The sequence below is a fragment of the Primulina eburnea genome, chromosome 15, assembly GCF_022965805.1.
Source record: "Primulina eburnea isolate SZY01 chromosome 15, ASM2296580v1, whole genome shotgun sequence".
NCBI classification, from domain to species: Eukaryota; Viridiplantae; Streptophyta; class Magnoliopsida; order Lamiales; family Gesneriaceae; genus Primulina; species Primulina eburnea.
This window is the reverse complement of record NC_133115.1, coordinates 31001515-31019419: the sequence shown is the minus strand read 5'-3', so window position 1 is coordinate 31019419 and position 17905 is coordinate 31001515. Positions and strand designations below refer to the sequence as shown.

The window sequence follows — 17905 nt, the reverse complement described above, 5'->3', positions numbered from 1 at the left end:
TTTAGAACCCAAACCCCAAATGCCAGTCTCCTCTCAAACTAATGAACCATCTTACAATTACAATTGTGAAGCCAGCCCTAACAAAACATTCATCATTGATAAATGGTTAAACATGGCTACCAGCTTCTGGGTTCAGAGACAAAATTAAGGTTTGGAGATATAGGTGTTTAAAAATTCAGATGGTTAGCAATAGTGATTAAAGTAAAGGGCAGGTACATACATTCCTAGGAGAAACTTTTGATCCAACGATCTTGTAATTGGAATGTACTCTATATGCTAACAATATGAAGTTCTTAGGGATGCAAATTGCAGATTTCAAAAGCAACAAGCAACACAACAAGTCTATAAGAACTACAAAGATGACACTAATATAACCACGTTGATGTTACATATATAAACCAGAGATTGAGGAATATGATTGTGAGTCCATTCTGAAATTTTGTATCTAAAAGCCCCTGATCAATTTGTTCACAGGATACAACTACCATGCCATAATCATTTCGATGTATAAAGAGCTTTTCTTGAGGCACTTTATTGTGTGAAGGATCCTATTCCATGAGTTGCTGTCCAATATCAATCAAAGCCAAGCTTGGATCATAATCAGCTGCATGGAACGATAGCGGCAATCCACAAACTGCGAGATCTGTAACTTCCTCTGTTTCAACATTCATCAAAACCAATAATTCGTCACTTATTGCAGCTAAGATTTCACCATCATTTACAATCTTGATGGGAACAAACACCTGCTCTAACACAATAACATATTTTCGCGCCCAAGAATCTACCTTCCCATAGTTATTCAACAACCACACATCCCATGACTCACCCATATTCTCATGATAACTTACAAAGAGAGACAAAGATTGCTTATTAACCATGGGAGACAATCTTATGTCCTTACAGTTAGGTCCAAGATTTTGAGGCAACTCCATTACCGTGAAAATCTCCTCAACTACATCAAAACCCATAATGCAATCCACATGCCCGTCAAATTGCGGGCTCCTATATGCCATCCAATGCACAATACCATGCACAAACACATTGCTACACCAATTTTTGGGCATGAAACAAGGAACAAACTGTTCAATACTCCTCCAAGATCCAGCTTTGATTCCATATACAAAAGCCTTTGATCGTAACTCATGCTCATTATTATCATAACCATACAAGATTTTGACAACTTTGAAGTCAAGATTCGTGTGATCAAATCCAAAACCTACAGCCATATGTGAGAAACTACTCTTAAAACAACGAAATCCTTGCATTGTCTGCAGAATCTTGTACTTTCCAATAAAGGGGTTCCACAAAATCACAGTGCCAAGAAAGTTAAAATAATTGGTATCGAACAAACAGACAACTCCCCTGCTAGAACCGACAAGCCTCAAGTAACCATTAACACTCTTGAATGGAGTTTCGAGCTTTTTACACAGAGAAAACGTATGGGAATCATGAAAAGAAAAGTATATTTTCGTGTAATCCGAGGATTCATAATACAGGAGGTGGTGGGAGGCGGCGGAGGCAGAGGATAGGCGGAGTCTGAGGAAATAGGGGTGAGAGATTAAGGAAACAAAGGATTTGGAAACGCACCTGAGATTTAGTAGGGTTCTTGTGGAGAGGTTAAAGAGGATTTGGAAGATAACATCTTGAGGGAGTTTGACGTAAAGATCATCGCGTCCTGTCATTTCTCGATTCTCCATTTTTGCTTCTCTCTTCTCTTGGAGTGAATTGAGAAATCCCGGCCGGCTCATTTGTCATTTTCATGAAATAATTTGATGAATTTTTTTAAGTTCGGTTATTTATTAATATTGAAGATTATTGTTATATATTTTTTAAAAAAATTATTAATTAAATAAATTAATATGTAGAATTAATTTGAATAATTAAAATTTAATTACAAAATATTTAGTATAATCTTTCGTAAATTAAATCAATAAGTAAAAAATATTTATATTGATAAATAAAATATTTTAAATAAATAATTTTAAAACTATTTATGTTCAATAATTAATTCAAAAAAATTTAAAAAATCACAATTTAAATTATAAAATACATAAAATTTTATTTAAAAATTTACAAATGTTAATAAATCTTTTAAAAAAAATCTACAATATTATGTTAAAATCTTTATAAATATGTAACAATAAAAACTTGTGTGAAATTGTCTCGCATATCTTTGTGAAACGGATCTTTTATTTGAGTCATCCATGAAAAAATATTACTTTTTATTGTGAATATCGGTCGAGTTGACTATCTCACAGATAAATATTCGTGAGACCGTCTCACAAAAGACCTGCTCATATGTAACATTCCAAAAATGAGTAAAAATCAACCAACTCCACGATGTTATTATATATATATAAAAAAAAATCAAGAAATCTATGCAACAAATATGGCTCTAATAGAAGAATGCATGACCTTAAAAGACGATAATGGATTTCGTTTAAACTTAATATATATATATATATATATATATATATATATATATATATATATATATATATATATATATATATATATATATAACATGTTTTTATTGTGTATATCCAACTTCGACTTTGACCCGCTGAGTTTCGAAACGAGGCAATCCCTAATTTACTAGTTTTTAACAGGTTTGTCGAAGTCATTACATAGAGAAAACATTTGCAAGTTCTCGATTTCAAACAAGAACTGGTACCATTCAGGGTTATTCATCATTTTGAAAATCATTGATTTTTTCATCATCATATCCTATCTATATATATTACCTTCATTAGAAACACCAATTTCTCCAATAAGACATTTTGTCTTCTTTCCCGGTCTAATAGAATAGAGATCACCACAAAGGCCCAGTTTATCAAGCAATGAATATATATCATCCTCCCTTAGATCTCCATAATTGGATATATAGACTTCGCTAACGTGACGACAGTAGTAGATAGAGGGATATAAGGATATAAACTCATTATCTAGCTCACTCACCATTATATTGAGTAAGGATGATATATATTCATTGCTTGATAAACTGGGCCTTTGTGGTGATCTCTATAATTGGATATATAGACTTCGCTAACGTGACGACAGTAGTAGATAAAGGGATATAAGGATATAAACTCATTATCTAGCTCACTCACCATTATATTGAGTAATATATCAGATAAATATCCAATGGGGGTATGAAAATACCACTAAGATATGCTTCATTATCATCACAATCAATATATCGATTATTTAAGATGGATTCACTTAGATTCGACCCGCTGAGTTTCGGAACGAGACACGCCCTTGATTTACCAAACGCACGCGTTGACATCGACTCCAACCACCAAGTATAATGATAGAACTTTATTTAAAATTTTCACTAGCATAGATGTTATTTGAATTAGCCATTTCATTTATTTCGAAAAATGAATTGGATATGCCCAAACAATTCATAGAATAACCTCTATGAAAACCACTTCAACCCATTCATCTCACGAACATATTCAACCTTTTCTTTTCTTTTTTTACCACGCTTGGATTTCTTGTCCTTTAATCCCAACAAAATGTACCCAAAAGTACACATTTTATACGTGCTACAAGATGAGAGAGGTAATAGTCATTAGTCCATCACTACTCTAAAAATATATTTGTATTTCTTCTAAAAAAATATATATAAATTTCACCAAATATCGAGTTGAGTTCAAGTTCTGACTTCTGTCAGAAGCTAATGCATGGTTGAGATACATAAAACTTAACACTACTTTTACATCCCTATTCATGATGTAAGATCAGGTTCATCGGTCTCCTTTTGTATTTCACCAAAAAAAAAGCCGTTTTTACCAAAAATACATCTCCGGCATACACACATATTTGTAGAGACTCTATATGCACGCACCTTCAAATGCTACGTTGATTGATTCCTTGAAATCCAAACTATTCAGCAGCTTTATCCCGTATTTTCACGATAACTTGTGCAGCTGCAGACTCCCTTGCATCGGATGGGTTAAGCTCCAAATGACCCTTTGAAGATATCTTGAAATCTTTGCTTTTCACCACCACCTTCGACAGGAATTTACCTTCAAAAAACCAAGTACTGAGCGAAGATCCACAGAAGAGAAAAATAATAATAGTAATCCAAAAATCGCCCTACTAAACATCTGTAAAACCAGTAAATTCAGTGAGAAAAGTGGGAATGCCCTACCTTCTGATGTTTCTACGACATATCGTGGCAGCCTCCAGTTATTCTTGAGACATGTATACTCCAAGTCCTATCGTCATATAACAATATAACATGTAATAACAAAAGTAAAAAGACATTGAATGTTGTATCGCAACCTGGTAATTGGTCACCAAAAAAAGTTTGTACCATTCTTTTAAAACCTTGTTAGAAAAGGATGTATGGTTTTAATTTTTTTATGCAGGAGAAAGAAAAATAACATTACATTTTTCAAGAAATCACTTTGACAATAACATTACATTTTTCAAGAAAGAAACTCACTTGACATGAAGATTTTCCAGGGAAATAAGTGTCATGATGACCCTTGTTCAGGAGTTGGATTTCATGATTCAGAAGTGAAGGATAATTACCCCTTAAGATAGATTCGATGCATTGACGTGCTAACACAACATCACCACCTAAATAATTATTTATTTTTCGCAAAATTGCTAAATCAGTAAAGTATATAACAATGTGGCAAATCGGAAACATATACATAAAACTCAAAACACGTTTAAGAATATTTAGTGCTAATGAAACCAGCATGCAGAGACCTTTCATTTGCTAGAAGCCTGTACAAATAAGAAAAGAACATACAGAGTACAATGCTAAAAATATATAAAACGTAAGCCTGTAAAGTGATGATTATAAAGCCTATGCACGATAACGTACCTTCCCTTATCCTTTGAATATTATCTTCGTAAAATGCAAGTGTGTCTTCCATGCTCCCCATCTGAGCACACTGCCAAGGCAAGAAAATTATTTCATTTACAGAAATGTTTCTAGGAATTAGCAGGAACAGTGACATGAACAAAAAATTGAATCCTGCAAAACTCACGTTACCATAAGAAAAAGGTATAGATAAATTATCAGTTCGTGAAATTACCAGTTCGTGTCTTTTTCGATAAATAAGTGACAAGGCATTTTGCACATCTTCTGAATCCCGAAAATTTTGTACATCTGCACTGAAACTTGTATTGGCATGAAAAAGTCCTTGTTGATTCTGTGTCACAGCGGTCACATTTTGATCGCACAAAACAGTCAGAACACCATTTGCTCCGGAAACATTCTCATTCATTTCCGTAGTTTCAATATGACAGGATTCATTTGAATTACATTCCTAAAACACAAAGAATCAAGAAACGGCATGGAATAATATAAAATGTGAAACAGAACAGGAAATTTCTCTAAGAGAAACAATTGACTCACGTTCAAGTTGACATCACCTCCTGAATCATGCAAGTCTGAACGGGTAAAAGGCACGTTCTTTCGTCTATGATAACAAACTTTTAAATTTGAATCAAGATTCTTACTACAATCATCACTCTCTTGGCAAGATGTAGTTAAATCATTCAAGCTGGTTCTTTGTATCTCTATTGAAGAATCAGATAATAAACCCTCGTAAAGATCATCTTTTTTCCTATCTGAAACTTCAAGATTGACTCTTTTTCCAGGTTTTTTGGCAGAATCCAAAATGTCATGTATCTGGTTAAATTTCTCAGCACCGTTACCGATGTTCTCTTTCTTCTGGAAGACATTGACAGCGCTTTTGTTGTTGCCACAAGATGCTTGCTCGAACTTCTTAATGTCAAAGCCTATTTTCTGGAAAGAGTTAGCTTTTGGCCTACAGTTGTCACTGTCCCTGCGATCCAATTCTTCATCGTTAAAGTTCTTATGAGGTAACACCCATATCTTGCTTTTCTTAATTTCTTTTTCGGAATTGTTTGTGACGATTTTAGCACTGCAGCAATTTAAACTTGGCAAACTCAAGTCTTTCCTGCAATATTCATAGTTTGTCAAACAATGAATCCAAACCTTCAATCCAAGATCCAACTGAAATATGTCAAACAATGACAACAAACCAATCTAAGATCCAACTGAGATACGTCGAACAATGACACAAACCAATCTAAGATCCAATTAAGATATGTCAAGCAATGACGCCAAATCTTTAATCTAAGATCCAATTAAGATAATAAAGCCATACAGACATCATATGGCAGAACTGCAACAGAAAGGCAACTATGGTTGAGATACATCATATCTAAAATGCATGTTACTGTATAGCAGAAATCAAAAAGGCAGATTATGCGGCCTCTAGGACATTTGCTTCAACTTCACAAAAACTAAAATGATCCTTTTCTATAAATAAAAAATAAAAAAACATTGCTTAATAAAATGCTTCTTTAAACCAAGTGCTTGCACACTCAAACTGGCCTACTGATTTATTTTACACTTGTGTCCTCCACATGCCCATGGCAAGGAGCACTTCAACTCATGATCATTGAAAATAAATATCAGAACAATTTTGAACTTCGTCCCAATTTAAACAGAAAATGGGGATTGCTTCAAAGGGAATGGAGAACAACTCCAGTTAGAAACTGAAAAAAGGTGGTTCATAGACACTATACCTCGAAAGCCAGCTCGAGATGTGCTCTGCATAAGGAAGCATGTGATAAAACTCGACAACAGGTGTAGCCGTCCAGCTACCGTAAGACTTCTTTGCCAAAGGACCCTGTAAACTGGAAAAGTAGCAGAATTATTTTGTCATCAAAACACCATCACCGACCGAGCAATTTACCAACACGTATTTAGTCAAATGCCGGTATCTTTCTATGAATTCTAAACCTTTCCTTGTTTCTATTTCTTCATTTCCATGCCAATTGAAAGTTGCTAAAAAAATAAGATTTGTCCACAACCAAAGAGAGAAAACACAGTTGGGGGTGAGCATTTTCGAATGCTCCAATGACCAGCATATTGGTTGTGTGTAATGTCTTTTGAGATGAGAAATATTGGGTACCTTTTGTCATGACAGGATAGAGACTGCGCTCGCAAAATTTAATAACAGGACATAACATGGAAACAAAAAATGGGTGAAGTTATCAATTCTGCATGATGCCTAGCTTGCCCAGATGACCAAAACACGTCCACTAAAACCTAGCTATCAAAATAGATTCAAGCATGAAGGCAATGTAAAATTTTTATGTAAACTCAAAGCTTAGAGCAAAACATTAGCCTACTATTTGAATTAACCAACTGTTTAAGAAGGGAATATACATGCATTTCATGAAAAGTCCTTCCACCATCAATCAGTTCGCACAAAGACCAGGACTAACAGTGGCATGAAGCAAAATAATAGCAAAATGGACTAACCTCTCAACGAGAAGTTTAAGAGGAACTTGATTCTTTATGCTGAATGACTGTGAGCATTGCATTATAAAAAAGCGAGCTGCTGACTTTAAATTACATACAGAATATACAACATGAGTCTCCAAAACCACAAGGTTAGAATTGCCAAAACCTGTTCCATTGGACAAAATACTCAAGAAATTGTTCATCACTTAATAGGCCAATTACACATCGTTCAAATGAAAAGATAATATAAAAAAAGCTCATTATCAAAGACAATTTATACTTTGGCTCATAGTTGTAAGAGGCGCGCAAGATGCGGACACATGATAAAGCCAAGCTGAGAGGCACATGCATGTCGAAGCGAGACATAGTAAGGAATAAAACACTAGAATCTAAATATTTGAACAACATTTCATCCAATATTCACTTCAAAATTCATTTAATCTAATATTCATGCTAAATTAATAAATAATAAAAACAAGTATTTATTAGTTTATAACTGAATGTGAATGATTTTTACTTTGAATTTCACCTTTCACTATTTCCATGTTTAAGGCACGTGCTCTATCAAAGGGCTACTCCTCGGCTTGCCTCCACGTGCAAAGCCAAGTCTAGGTGCATAGATTGTGAGTGTGTAAGAACAATGGTTTGGTCAATTTCAATATACCATCTAAAGGCTTGCAAATACAATTAAAAAAAAGGAAGAGAAGACCGAACAAAAATGATGTGGTAAACTTGTAAAAGTTTTGAAGTTTCTAGTGAACATATATTAAACAACGTGGATTAATTACCTGTGGCATCCTTTACAGCATCATAACCTAGCTGAAACTCACTGTCAACAGTTGACACACTTAGATCATTCCATTTCCTCTTGGTAGCAATTACTTCTTCCATTGATATGTCTGCATTGATTTTAGACTCATTAAGTGGTTTTTCAATAAGTGACCAAACCCCTTCCGTGATGAGGCCAAACTCAAGATAACAATTTTCCTTCTTCGGATCGACCACAAGCACAGCAACCTTAAAAATTGGCCACGGTTCTGTGTTGGGCACATCTTTTGATGTATCTAAAGCCACAGCTATATCACATGCATTTTTTATTGCTTTCTCAGTCACAGAGAGCTGACCATCTGCCCCATTCAGATCCATGGATTTGCTTTCTTTCATCAGTTTCATAAATGAAATCAAGCGCGGTCTCAATACGACAGCCAACTTAGAAAATGACGCAAAATCCAAGAATCTTAGTTCGGGTTTCTGCTTCCTGTGGTAATAGTTGTAAAGCAATACAACTGCATGCATCTATAGAGATGAAGAAAAAAACGCAATCAGGATAATTTATTTTATTTTGCTGGAGTTCTCATTAATCAAATTAAGTTAATAAAGATCTAGCACGGTCGAGTCTGACCTCTAGTGGGAAAGTTGTGACATAATAAATGAAAAAAAAAAACCCCATCTAGAAAGAGTCTCTAACCATGATCAGGAAGGACCAATGAAAACCAAAGTAGGAGCTCGGAGCCTGTGGCAGAGGTATTTGAGCATGATGGGCAGATGGAGAGAAAATAAGCCCAATACAATCATCCATGCCAAATACCCCACCAAACCCTCATGGTTGTATTAACTACAGTTATAACCATACACCACGAAACCAACAGGATTTCGTGGAACTATTTTTACTCCAGTTGAAGAACACAGCAGTGGCTATACCTCCATTCCCACCCCATACATAATGAAGATTAACGAAAACACTTGCATTTAGGGAAAGTACTTGGATCACACAAAAAAACCATAAACTTCTCATTCGAGCAACGACAACAGAAAAGAATCCCACTTTCTCCGCCAAAACTAAGGAAATCCCAAGATTTATGCAATCCCAATTTGGGCAATAAATCACTTATGTTGAGGGCATGGCTACCAAATGGAAGGAACATTAGGGTTGATGCTCAAACAATTGTCAAATAAAAATTACACACAGGTTACCTGTTTGGCAACAGAACTTTGAGCTTCTTTGGAGGGAGGGCCAGTAACAGAGACCTTCCAAGGTAAGCGAGGATCGACCAATTTCTCCATCAATGCCTGCACCACATCCTCCGTGGGACCCACCTCCCATTTTTCTGCCACTTCTTCGGACGCTGATTCTGAACCTGAAGCCATTGTTTAACACCTTCGGTTCAAACACAAACCCCCCACCCAAAAAGAAGGAAAAAAAACACCAACAAAAAATTTAATCATGAAAACTCATCATCAAGAAAACACACAAAAAAACACAAAATTAAATGTAAGAAACAAAGAAAAGAATTGAAAGGGCAATTTAAAAATTGAATATTTGGTCTAAGATCAGGGTCTCAAAGAAATACTAGCAAACATAAAACACTCATCATGAAAAAACACACAAAAACACAGCGTTACGCCTGAATGAAACGACATAACAACCAGAACCCAGAAAACCTCACAGGAAAACAGGTTTCACCCATCAAAACTTGAAAAAAAACAAACAAACAAACAAATGAAGAAAAACCTTCCTCACCAGTGCTCAATAACCATTCATAGAAGCAACAAACCGTGTTCTCTTGTTTGATACAATCGGTACAGAGCCCGGGAAACAAAAAAAGGAATAGTACAACATACTTTTGTCAGAAAACAGGTGGCGAGGCAAGAGAATGCAAAGCTGGCGCAATTAATTTTTTTTCAAACTGCGTTGATGGAATATTAGTGATTTAATTAAATGGAATTTTTCGATGTCCAACAATTATGTATTATTAAGTAAAAATTTACTTAAGTCTAATTATTTGAACTCAATTTTCATACATCCGCGTTGAGCATTGACCAAGCTATATTTTGTTTCATAAATCAAATCGTGTCAACTAAAATTTTTATTTAATCTTTTATTGGATCAATTAGTCAAAAAAAATATTTTTAAAATCATTTAATTAAATTACTAATATTAGTATTAATTTTTTATGATTATGTTGCTAAGCAGACATACATGTTATTACATATTTTTTAAACCATGTGATTATAAAATTTCACAATTATATTATTAGTAATCTAATTATATTATTTTGACGAAAGTGATCAAAGACAGAGCCAGAAAACGAAGGTTGAGAGCAATTTTTTTAAATGGAAAGATAAATTATTAGGGGAATGTGAAAAAAATATATAATTATTTTTAGATCTTTGGTCAATGAAATTAAAAAAATTAAGGAAGAGAGGTCGCAACCACCCGCCCCCTTCCCTTCGCTCCGTCACCGAGAATGACTACAAGTAATCGTACGAATATATTTACACGACTATAATATATTGATTCGACAAAAATAGACATATAATAAGCGGAGAAAGTCATACAAAATACGAAAACAGTTGTATGAATTTAAAACAACAAATAAAGCAATCATATTACCTCTCAAATGCATCACACTTGAGAAATTCTTCAATTTTTTGGATTTAAACAAAGATAGTTCATCAAGCTAGTTCCTTTGTTTTTGTCGTGCCTTAATCTAGTCCATGGTCAGGATCTCATTCTATGTATACGCCACTAGAGAGAGCTAACAAATTATTTACGCTAAGACGAGAAACAAGCGTTGCACGAATCCGAAGAGAGAGCGGTGACGGCCGTGCTCTACGGAGGGGAGGAAGAGAGCGGAAGCCAGTTATGTTTTGATTTATTTTACTACACCATGGATTAAGAATATCTTTTATTATTTAGTCTTGATGAGCTTTTCAATTTAAATAAGACACTAAGGTAGCGTTTGGTTGGGCTGATAAAGTTAGTTTGTTTACTTTTGCCCAGCCTAGTCCACTGCTTGGTTGCATGTTACATAAACCCAGCCTATCCCCTGTCCAATGAACTCTATTGGACTAGGTTGGTTTAAATAAACCCACACCCCAACCCATTATTATTAGTCATCCATTTTATCATGCGTCTCTTTACCGGTTTTACCCTTTCTCTCCAACCCAAAAGCTGCAAAAAGCAAACTTCGCCCAACTCAGAATCGACGTACGGAGGAAGGTAGGAGTTTCGCGTACGTGCTTCGTGTCTGTGGTGAAGGGTTCGGAAATCAGGTGATTTAATTTGAGGAATTCTTTACTTTTAAAACTTTAATTTGCAGAATCTGAGATCGTATTTATGTGGTGTAATGTTCAGATCTGTGATTTTCTTTGCCCTATTTCGCTTAAATATGAGGACGCGCGCAGTCGCTCGTTAAATAAGCTTTCTTCTGGTTTCTCTTCTTTCCTACTTTGGTGAGAAAGTTGAACGCAAGCTTATTTTGTTTTGCGTTTGTGGTGTGAACCTTTGGCTTTAGCTTTCTGTGTCCAATTTCTGACGTTAGTTTACTGCCGCCCTTCTTTCGCGATTTGATGAGTTAATATGAAATTGTACTGCGTATATGAAATTGTTGTGGTTTTTTTTCAATCTTTCGTCAAACTTCCTGTTCTGTATATATGAAATTGTACTGGGTTCTTGTTAATTGGCGATGTAACCGTATTTACAAGTTTAATATCTTTTCAAGTGTATGCAATAGATGAGCATTATGCGTAGACGCATTCTGATTTGTGTGATGCTTCAACTAATCATGTGTCGGTCATTGTTGATTATGTTACTCTTGAGACGACACCGAATGAAGTTACGTTCGAAACGACAAGGCCATTCGCGTACAACAACAGTCACCTACAGCATTACGCAAAGAATAAATGTCCAACTCAACCACTTGCACCGTATAATCGAAGTAGGAGATGTTCAATGTCTGGTGAACTTGCGCATGAATAGGAATGCATTTGCACGTTTGTGTTACTTGCTAACCAACGTTGGAGGACTAGTCGACTCTACATATGTTCGTACTGAAGAGAAGGTGACAATGTTTCTGTCCATATTGGCTCGTCACAAGAAAACTCGACTTGTTGGTCATGACTACATACGTAGTGGGCATACAATCAGCACCCATTTCCATCAAGTGCTGCGTGCAGTTATCATGTTACATCCTATACTACTGGTTAAACCGTCGCCTGTCGATGATGCTTGCAGCAACGAATCTTGGAAATGGTTTAAGGTAACCTCCAACCCTTGTTCAGTAATTGTACGAAATTTAGAATTTGAATTTATGTGTATGAACATGTTGATAGTTAAAGCGTTATGAACGTATTATTCATAAATTGGATAGGGATGTCTAGGTGCTTTGGACGGAACATATGTAAGTGTACATGTACCTACCATGGACAAGGCACAATATAGAACAAGGAAAGGTACTATTGCCGTCAATGTTCTTGGAGTTTGCGACCGGGACATGAAGTTCATATATGCACTTACGGGGTGGGAGGGATCTGCAGCGGATGCTAGAGTTCTTAAAGATGCATTGAGTCGTGACGATAAATTCAAAATTCCAAGAGGTTTTGTTACTATGTTCTTTTTTATTATCAAGTGTCATGTTCTGTTTATTTTTTTCGCTTTCACAAGATTGGTTGCAAACATTGTATAGTTATTACTTCAGAACTTTATTTTGTACAAAATGTTAAATATTTAATTTTTTTTTTTGTTTCAGGTTGTTATTACCTATGTGACAATGGATATGGCAATGTCGAGGGATGCTTGACTCCGTACAGGCGGGTACGATATCATAGGGATGCTTGGGGAAACTGTGCAAATGGACCACAGAATTATAAAGAGTTATTCAACTGGAGACACGCGCAAGCCCGAAACGTAATCAAAAGAACCTTTGGTTTGTTGAAGAAAAGATGGGCCATACTACGAAGTCCTTCGTTCTATCCACTGAAAACGCAAAACAGAATAATAATGGCATGTATGTTGCTGCATAACTTCATCAGGTCTGAAATGCCAGATGGTCCAATAGAGGACTTCAATTGTGACGTAGTTAGTCCGGGCAATGACACAGAGAATGACTTCATTACCAGCTTCGAATCATCGTCTGAGTGGGATACGTGGAGGGACAACCTAGCAATGTCGATGTGGAACACTTTTAACTAAACCATTTGCATTGGTGTAGCAATATTGTCGTACTTTTTTAGTAGTTGTATTTGTTGCATTTTACGTACATTACTTTTCACTATGGGGAACATGATCGCGAATTTATTAAGTTACTTCTGTTGTACTTATTTGTTGTGGGAATTTTTTTTTTTTTGCCTTCATGTTAATTTTAAATTGTCCTTTATCGACGCTTGTGTGACATATCGAAAAACACTTTAACTCCCTACAATTTTCTGTTGTGGTTTAGGATGCTTTGGTTTGAGATGACTAAATTACTGACTTCATTTTGTACCAATAAGAAGGCAATCATTTTCCACAGCTTCAAAATTGAGCACTTGGTCACATTTATGCTGCCTTAGATGGGTTAATGACTTCGGGACAACACGCATAGCAGATGAAACACAGAGAGTAAAAATACAATCGTATTTTAGTATGATTTAGATACCAATTAAGACTTGTAATTTGTTGTGAACAATGTAGGCGACTGGACCTCAGTCTTTCGGTAATGGCGAGACACTGTAAGCGATTGGACTTAATTATTTCGGTGATGTCGAATTCTGGTCATCTGTTTACATGTAAAACAGGTTACGCACTGTGGAGAAACAATTAAAAACCAGTGAAGGATGTCCAAAACAATTCGGGCGTTCTTAATATCACCGTAGGTGGTTCTTACCTGGTTTATTTTCCTAACTAACATTAGGTAAAAAAAAGGGATGGAACAGACACCATTGTGCTACAGCAGCAAAATATAATAAGTTCATTACACAATCCATTGTCCTACATTAGAGAACCAAACGACTCTTGCAAACCGAACCAAGTAGTGCATATATACAACTATAATACAATACAAAATACACAAAAGTGGGGTTGCAAGAACGTCTAACTTACGGTACCAAGTAACATATTCAGCCAGAAGAGTCGTCTGATGTTTCCAGATTAACAACCGGGACACACTTATCAATTGCAACACGCTTCCTCGGCAGGCTACTCTCTGCATTAGAATCACGTTCCTTGTTGCTCAAATGTTTCATGACTTGTTGATAGTATGAGTCAGCCACAGCTTCAAAACGCGTAGGGCGGACAACTGTTCTCTTCAACGCAATCGTAGGAGAGTTGCAAACAATTTTCTTCATGTCTGATGCGTCTACAGGTTGATCAGCAACTTCACCTTCTTCATCTGACAGTAGCGAGACGACTGGTACTTTGTAAGTGCTTGTTATGGAAACATCGGAGTGGGTTGGGAAACTGACAGACATTGTTTTGCCTACACATATAACAGAGGTGTTAAAGTGAGATGCACCAACTGATAATAGCCAACGGCCTTTAAGTAGAAAACACCTAGCATTTATTTCAAACCAATCTACCAGAATTAATTTCAGATCCTCTAAAGATTGCAAATTAATTTGATAAGACCACATAGGCAACATAGCTCAAACATTACTGGTAGGCATTCATTATATTTCTGTGTAGTCCATTAAAACATTAAGACACGCATTACGTGACAGAAAATAAGGAAGTATATTTTTTAAAAATGCATTCGTGGCTTATGTCAGTACTCACTTTCGGCTGCAGCAATGAAGAACGCCACCTCATGCACACTCCTGCACCGTCATCCCTTCCAACTCATTCTCCTCTGACTTATGGAACTTACTGTAAAATAAGGCGTTCAAATTATTCTAGGATGGCATTGATATAACTGAGAACATCTGGGAAAAAAAAATTCGGTTACTTACTGTCAGCTTACCTTTGATTCAATGCATGTTGCGTCTGCGTTTACAAATCAAGTTACATTGAGGTACGAAGGGAAGAAAAAAGGGTATCGACGAGCATGGTTTTTAAATTATAACGAACATCATAATCTAAAGCATAAGGTAAACTAGTATAAGCACTAGTTGACCGAAGACACCGAGTACATAACAAAACAGACTGAAATGTCATTTACGATATACAAGGACACTGTTTTCTCCAGTTCGCACACAACTACTACATACCAATGAACGTAGACTTAGTATAACTTACTTAGAAATAATAATAACAAGCATGATAAACATGATTAAACACAGTAATAGGCACAAGCATCCAAAACAACAGCAGACTTGTTCAACAGATAAAGATGTGTGATCCACTGCATTATTTGGTAACCCGGATGTGGTAGATGCCATAATCGACTCCGATGTAACGTGTGGTTTCGTGTCAACTGTATCGGCAGTATTTACAGTACAAGATTCTGAAGGAGAAGCTGCATTGCATGCTTGTGTGTGCCGACGAAATGTTGATGGGTAAGTGGGGTTCGGTGCCGATTTTGAACCCATTTGATTATTCGATGATGGTTCGTTGTTCCCATACACTTTTTCGACATTATACTCATCGTACCAATAGAATCGGTTACGATGTTTCAAACCGGCAGGACATATGAAGTAATATTGCCCCGGCCGAGTCGAGTATTCACCAGCTTGACGTAAAAGCATATACCCACTCCCGCACGCGCATTGTGGTGCTGGCTTCACTTCCATGTAAACTATGTAAAACATGAGTTGAAAGAATTTTGAAATTATTTCGTCTGACAATGAGCACGTACTAAGATTCTAAATTGTAATCAATCATGAAATTAAGTTACTTTATTAGCAACAAAAAGGGAACAACTCCTCTGTTACGAACAATCTCAGCAATGGATTTGAAAAAACGAGAAGCCAAGAAACTTATTTGGCATACAATCATAATTTTCAGAAGATTCTGTATTTGCATCTCACCAGCACAAAACTATGACAAGGAATCGGAGCATGAAACATAATTCTATGCAATAAAATTGATAGTTTAAAAATGACTAAATAATCTTCGCATTCACAATGGAGCACCAAACAACTATCAGAAGGAAACAGAAAATGAGGTTGGTCCAACGTCGATCTCTGCAAACCAATTTAATTTATATTACAACGGAAACCATTATTTGGAAAAAAAAATTCTGAAAAGCACGCAAACATATACTTTAGGGAAACCGTAAACATAAAAACTCAAACATAGATACTCACATAAACGGCCGGTGAAAAGGATGGCGATCGAAATTACACTCACAAAAATATTTCGGGCGACGATTTGCTTTAGATCTGCAACGATTTCGAACGTGCAGAAACAATAGTTTAACCCAAACGATCTTTCATTCAACTGGAACGCATCATGACACACAAATTTTGGGGAAGATTTCGTAGATCTATGGGGAGCTTTCGGCTGACATGTATGCTAGGGTTGTGTACGAAGATGTTTTCTGAAAGAAAGAGTTCCAAGGAACTGTGATGTAAGGAGGATAACGTGGGTGTGAATTTGATTGAATAAATGAAAGGGTATTTTTGGAAATTGAAAGTTAATTCATAATTTAATCACACACTTTAAAATCAAACCAAACAACCCAATGTTTTCAGCACAACAAACAAGCCTGTAAATAATCATTTCTCTTATCATTTACGTGCTAATCATTCAGCAATCCTATCTTTCAAACCAAACACAGCCTAACAAGTTAATAATTTGGCTGGACAATCCAATTTCACGAACCACAAGCCCAAGTCCATGGCTTTATGACCAAGTGACCAACCTTTTGGCTCATCATGGTTGGTGACATCATGATCCAGATCAATGATTTAGTATCATCGATGTGACGATTTCAAATAGTAAATTTTAATTTATTTTATGAGATATATATTTTATTTAGATCATCTATTAAAAAAATTAATTTTTATGTCAGAAATATTATTGTAAATATTAACAAAATTAAAGATTCGTAAGATCGTTTCATAATAGATCTATTCATTACATATATCTTAAATCATTTACCAATTTAGATAAAACTGCTAGTGTAGCATTTTCTCGTACTTAAAGCGCATCAAAAATTTAAAAATTTAAGTTTTGACGTTCATTTGATTGTCTAATCAGATACACGATTGAAGACCTTGATTAATGTTAATAAATTAATCAATTATAGACCTTTTAGAATATTCAATGAGAATCATGTATGTATTGTAGCCATCACTATTGATATTATTTAACTAGTAGATTTTTAATTTATTAAATAAATAATTCTAAACTCATTATAACTACGATCGACGATTAAACAGTACCGATGTACAAATGGTATAATTCTTGTTCATATAATGAATATTGAAAATTTCGAAGATCAAAATTTCCAGTGATCTATTTTGGTAGATGTCATTGTTGTAAACTCCTTAACCAAAATAGACATTTCTACTCTCATTGCTTAATTAGCTGTTAAACTTACTCAACTTCCAATACATAGAATCCACTTATAAACTCATTTATAAGTAATCTGTTTGATCTCAATCAAATTACAGTCGTCAAATTCAACTCTTTGAATTTGACTATATCAATGAGAACACAAAATCCAATGCTTGTGTGACCCTCAATGATTTAAGGATATATCTAGTCGTTGGTTCAGAACTTCATCTGATTCAAAACAACTTTTATTCTTATTGGGGTTTACACTAATTATTCTCATTCTTTTCATCAACACTTTGATCAAGAATGTCATAACTGAAGTCTGATTGCACAAATCGGATCATGATAAGAACGTCTAGTAGCATTACAATATGATCCCCTATGTATCACTGATAGTG

The 17905-nt window shown here is 35.4% G+C and overlaps 2 protein-coding genes across 6 annotated transcripts; both read right to left on the bottom strand.

The window, feature by feature from the left end:
• Positions 1–471: 471 nt before the first annotated feature.
• LOC140814990 (F-box/kelch-repeat protein At3g06240-like) lies at positions 472–1749 on the bottom strand. The gene has a single exon (XM_073174083.1). It carries the CDS (start codon positions 1746–1748, stop codon positions 549–551), a length of 1200 nt encoding a protein of 399 aa, XP_073030184.1. The 5' UTR covers position 1749; the 3' UTR covers positions 472–548.
• A 1880-nt stretch (positions 1750–3629) lies between these two features.
• On the bottom strand, positions 3630–10959 carry LOC140814140 (uncharacterized). Of its 5 annotated transcripts, none has more exons than XM_073173020.1 (11): positions 10704–10955; positions 9284–9467; positions 8098–8605; positions 7328–7475; positions 6586–6696; positions 5384–5951; positions 5061–5294; positions 4847–4916; positions 4457–4593; positions 4160–4226; positions 3632–4034 (listed from the first exon to the last, which is right to left on the bottom strand). In XM_073173020.1, the coding sequence occupies exons 2-11, from the start codon at positions 9455–9457 to the stop codon at positions 3892–3894; spliced, it is 2160 nt and encodes a 719-aa protein (XP_073029121.1). In that variant the 5' UTR covers positions 9458–9467; positions 10704–10955; the 3' UTR covers positions 3632–3891. The 5 variants fall into 5 exon arrangements, with proteins under 5 accessions (XP_073029123.1, XP_073029121.1, XP_073029118.1 ...); XM_073173017.1 differs by having other exon boundaries at positions 9284–9447; XM_073173018.1 differs by lacking the exon at positions 10704–10955 and adding an exon at positions 9831–10009.
• Between the last annotated feature and the right edge of the window lie 6946 nt (positions 10960–17905).

Coding starts and splice junctions, on each gene's coding strand:
- LOC140814990 (XM_073174083.1), bottom strand. CDS start 1,748: ATGAGCCGGCCGGGATTTCTCAATTCACTCCAAGAGAAGAGAGAAGCA.
- LOC140814140 (XM_073173017.1), bottom strand. Junction 5,952..6,585: donor ATCTCGAGCTGGCTTTCGAG/GTATAGTGTCTA, acceptor TGAATATTGCAG/GAAAGACTTGAGTTTGCCAA. Junction 4,227..4,456: donor CTGGAAAATCTTCATGTCAA/GTGAGTTTCTTT, acceptor ATATGACGATAG/GACTTGGAGTATACATGTCT.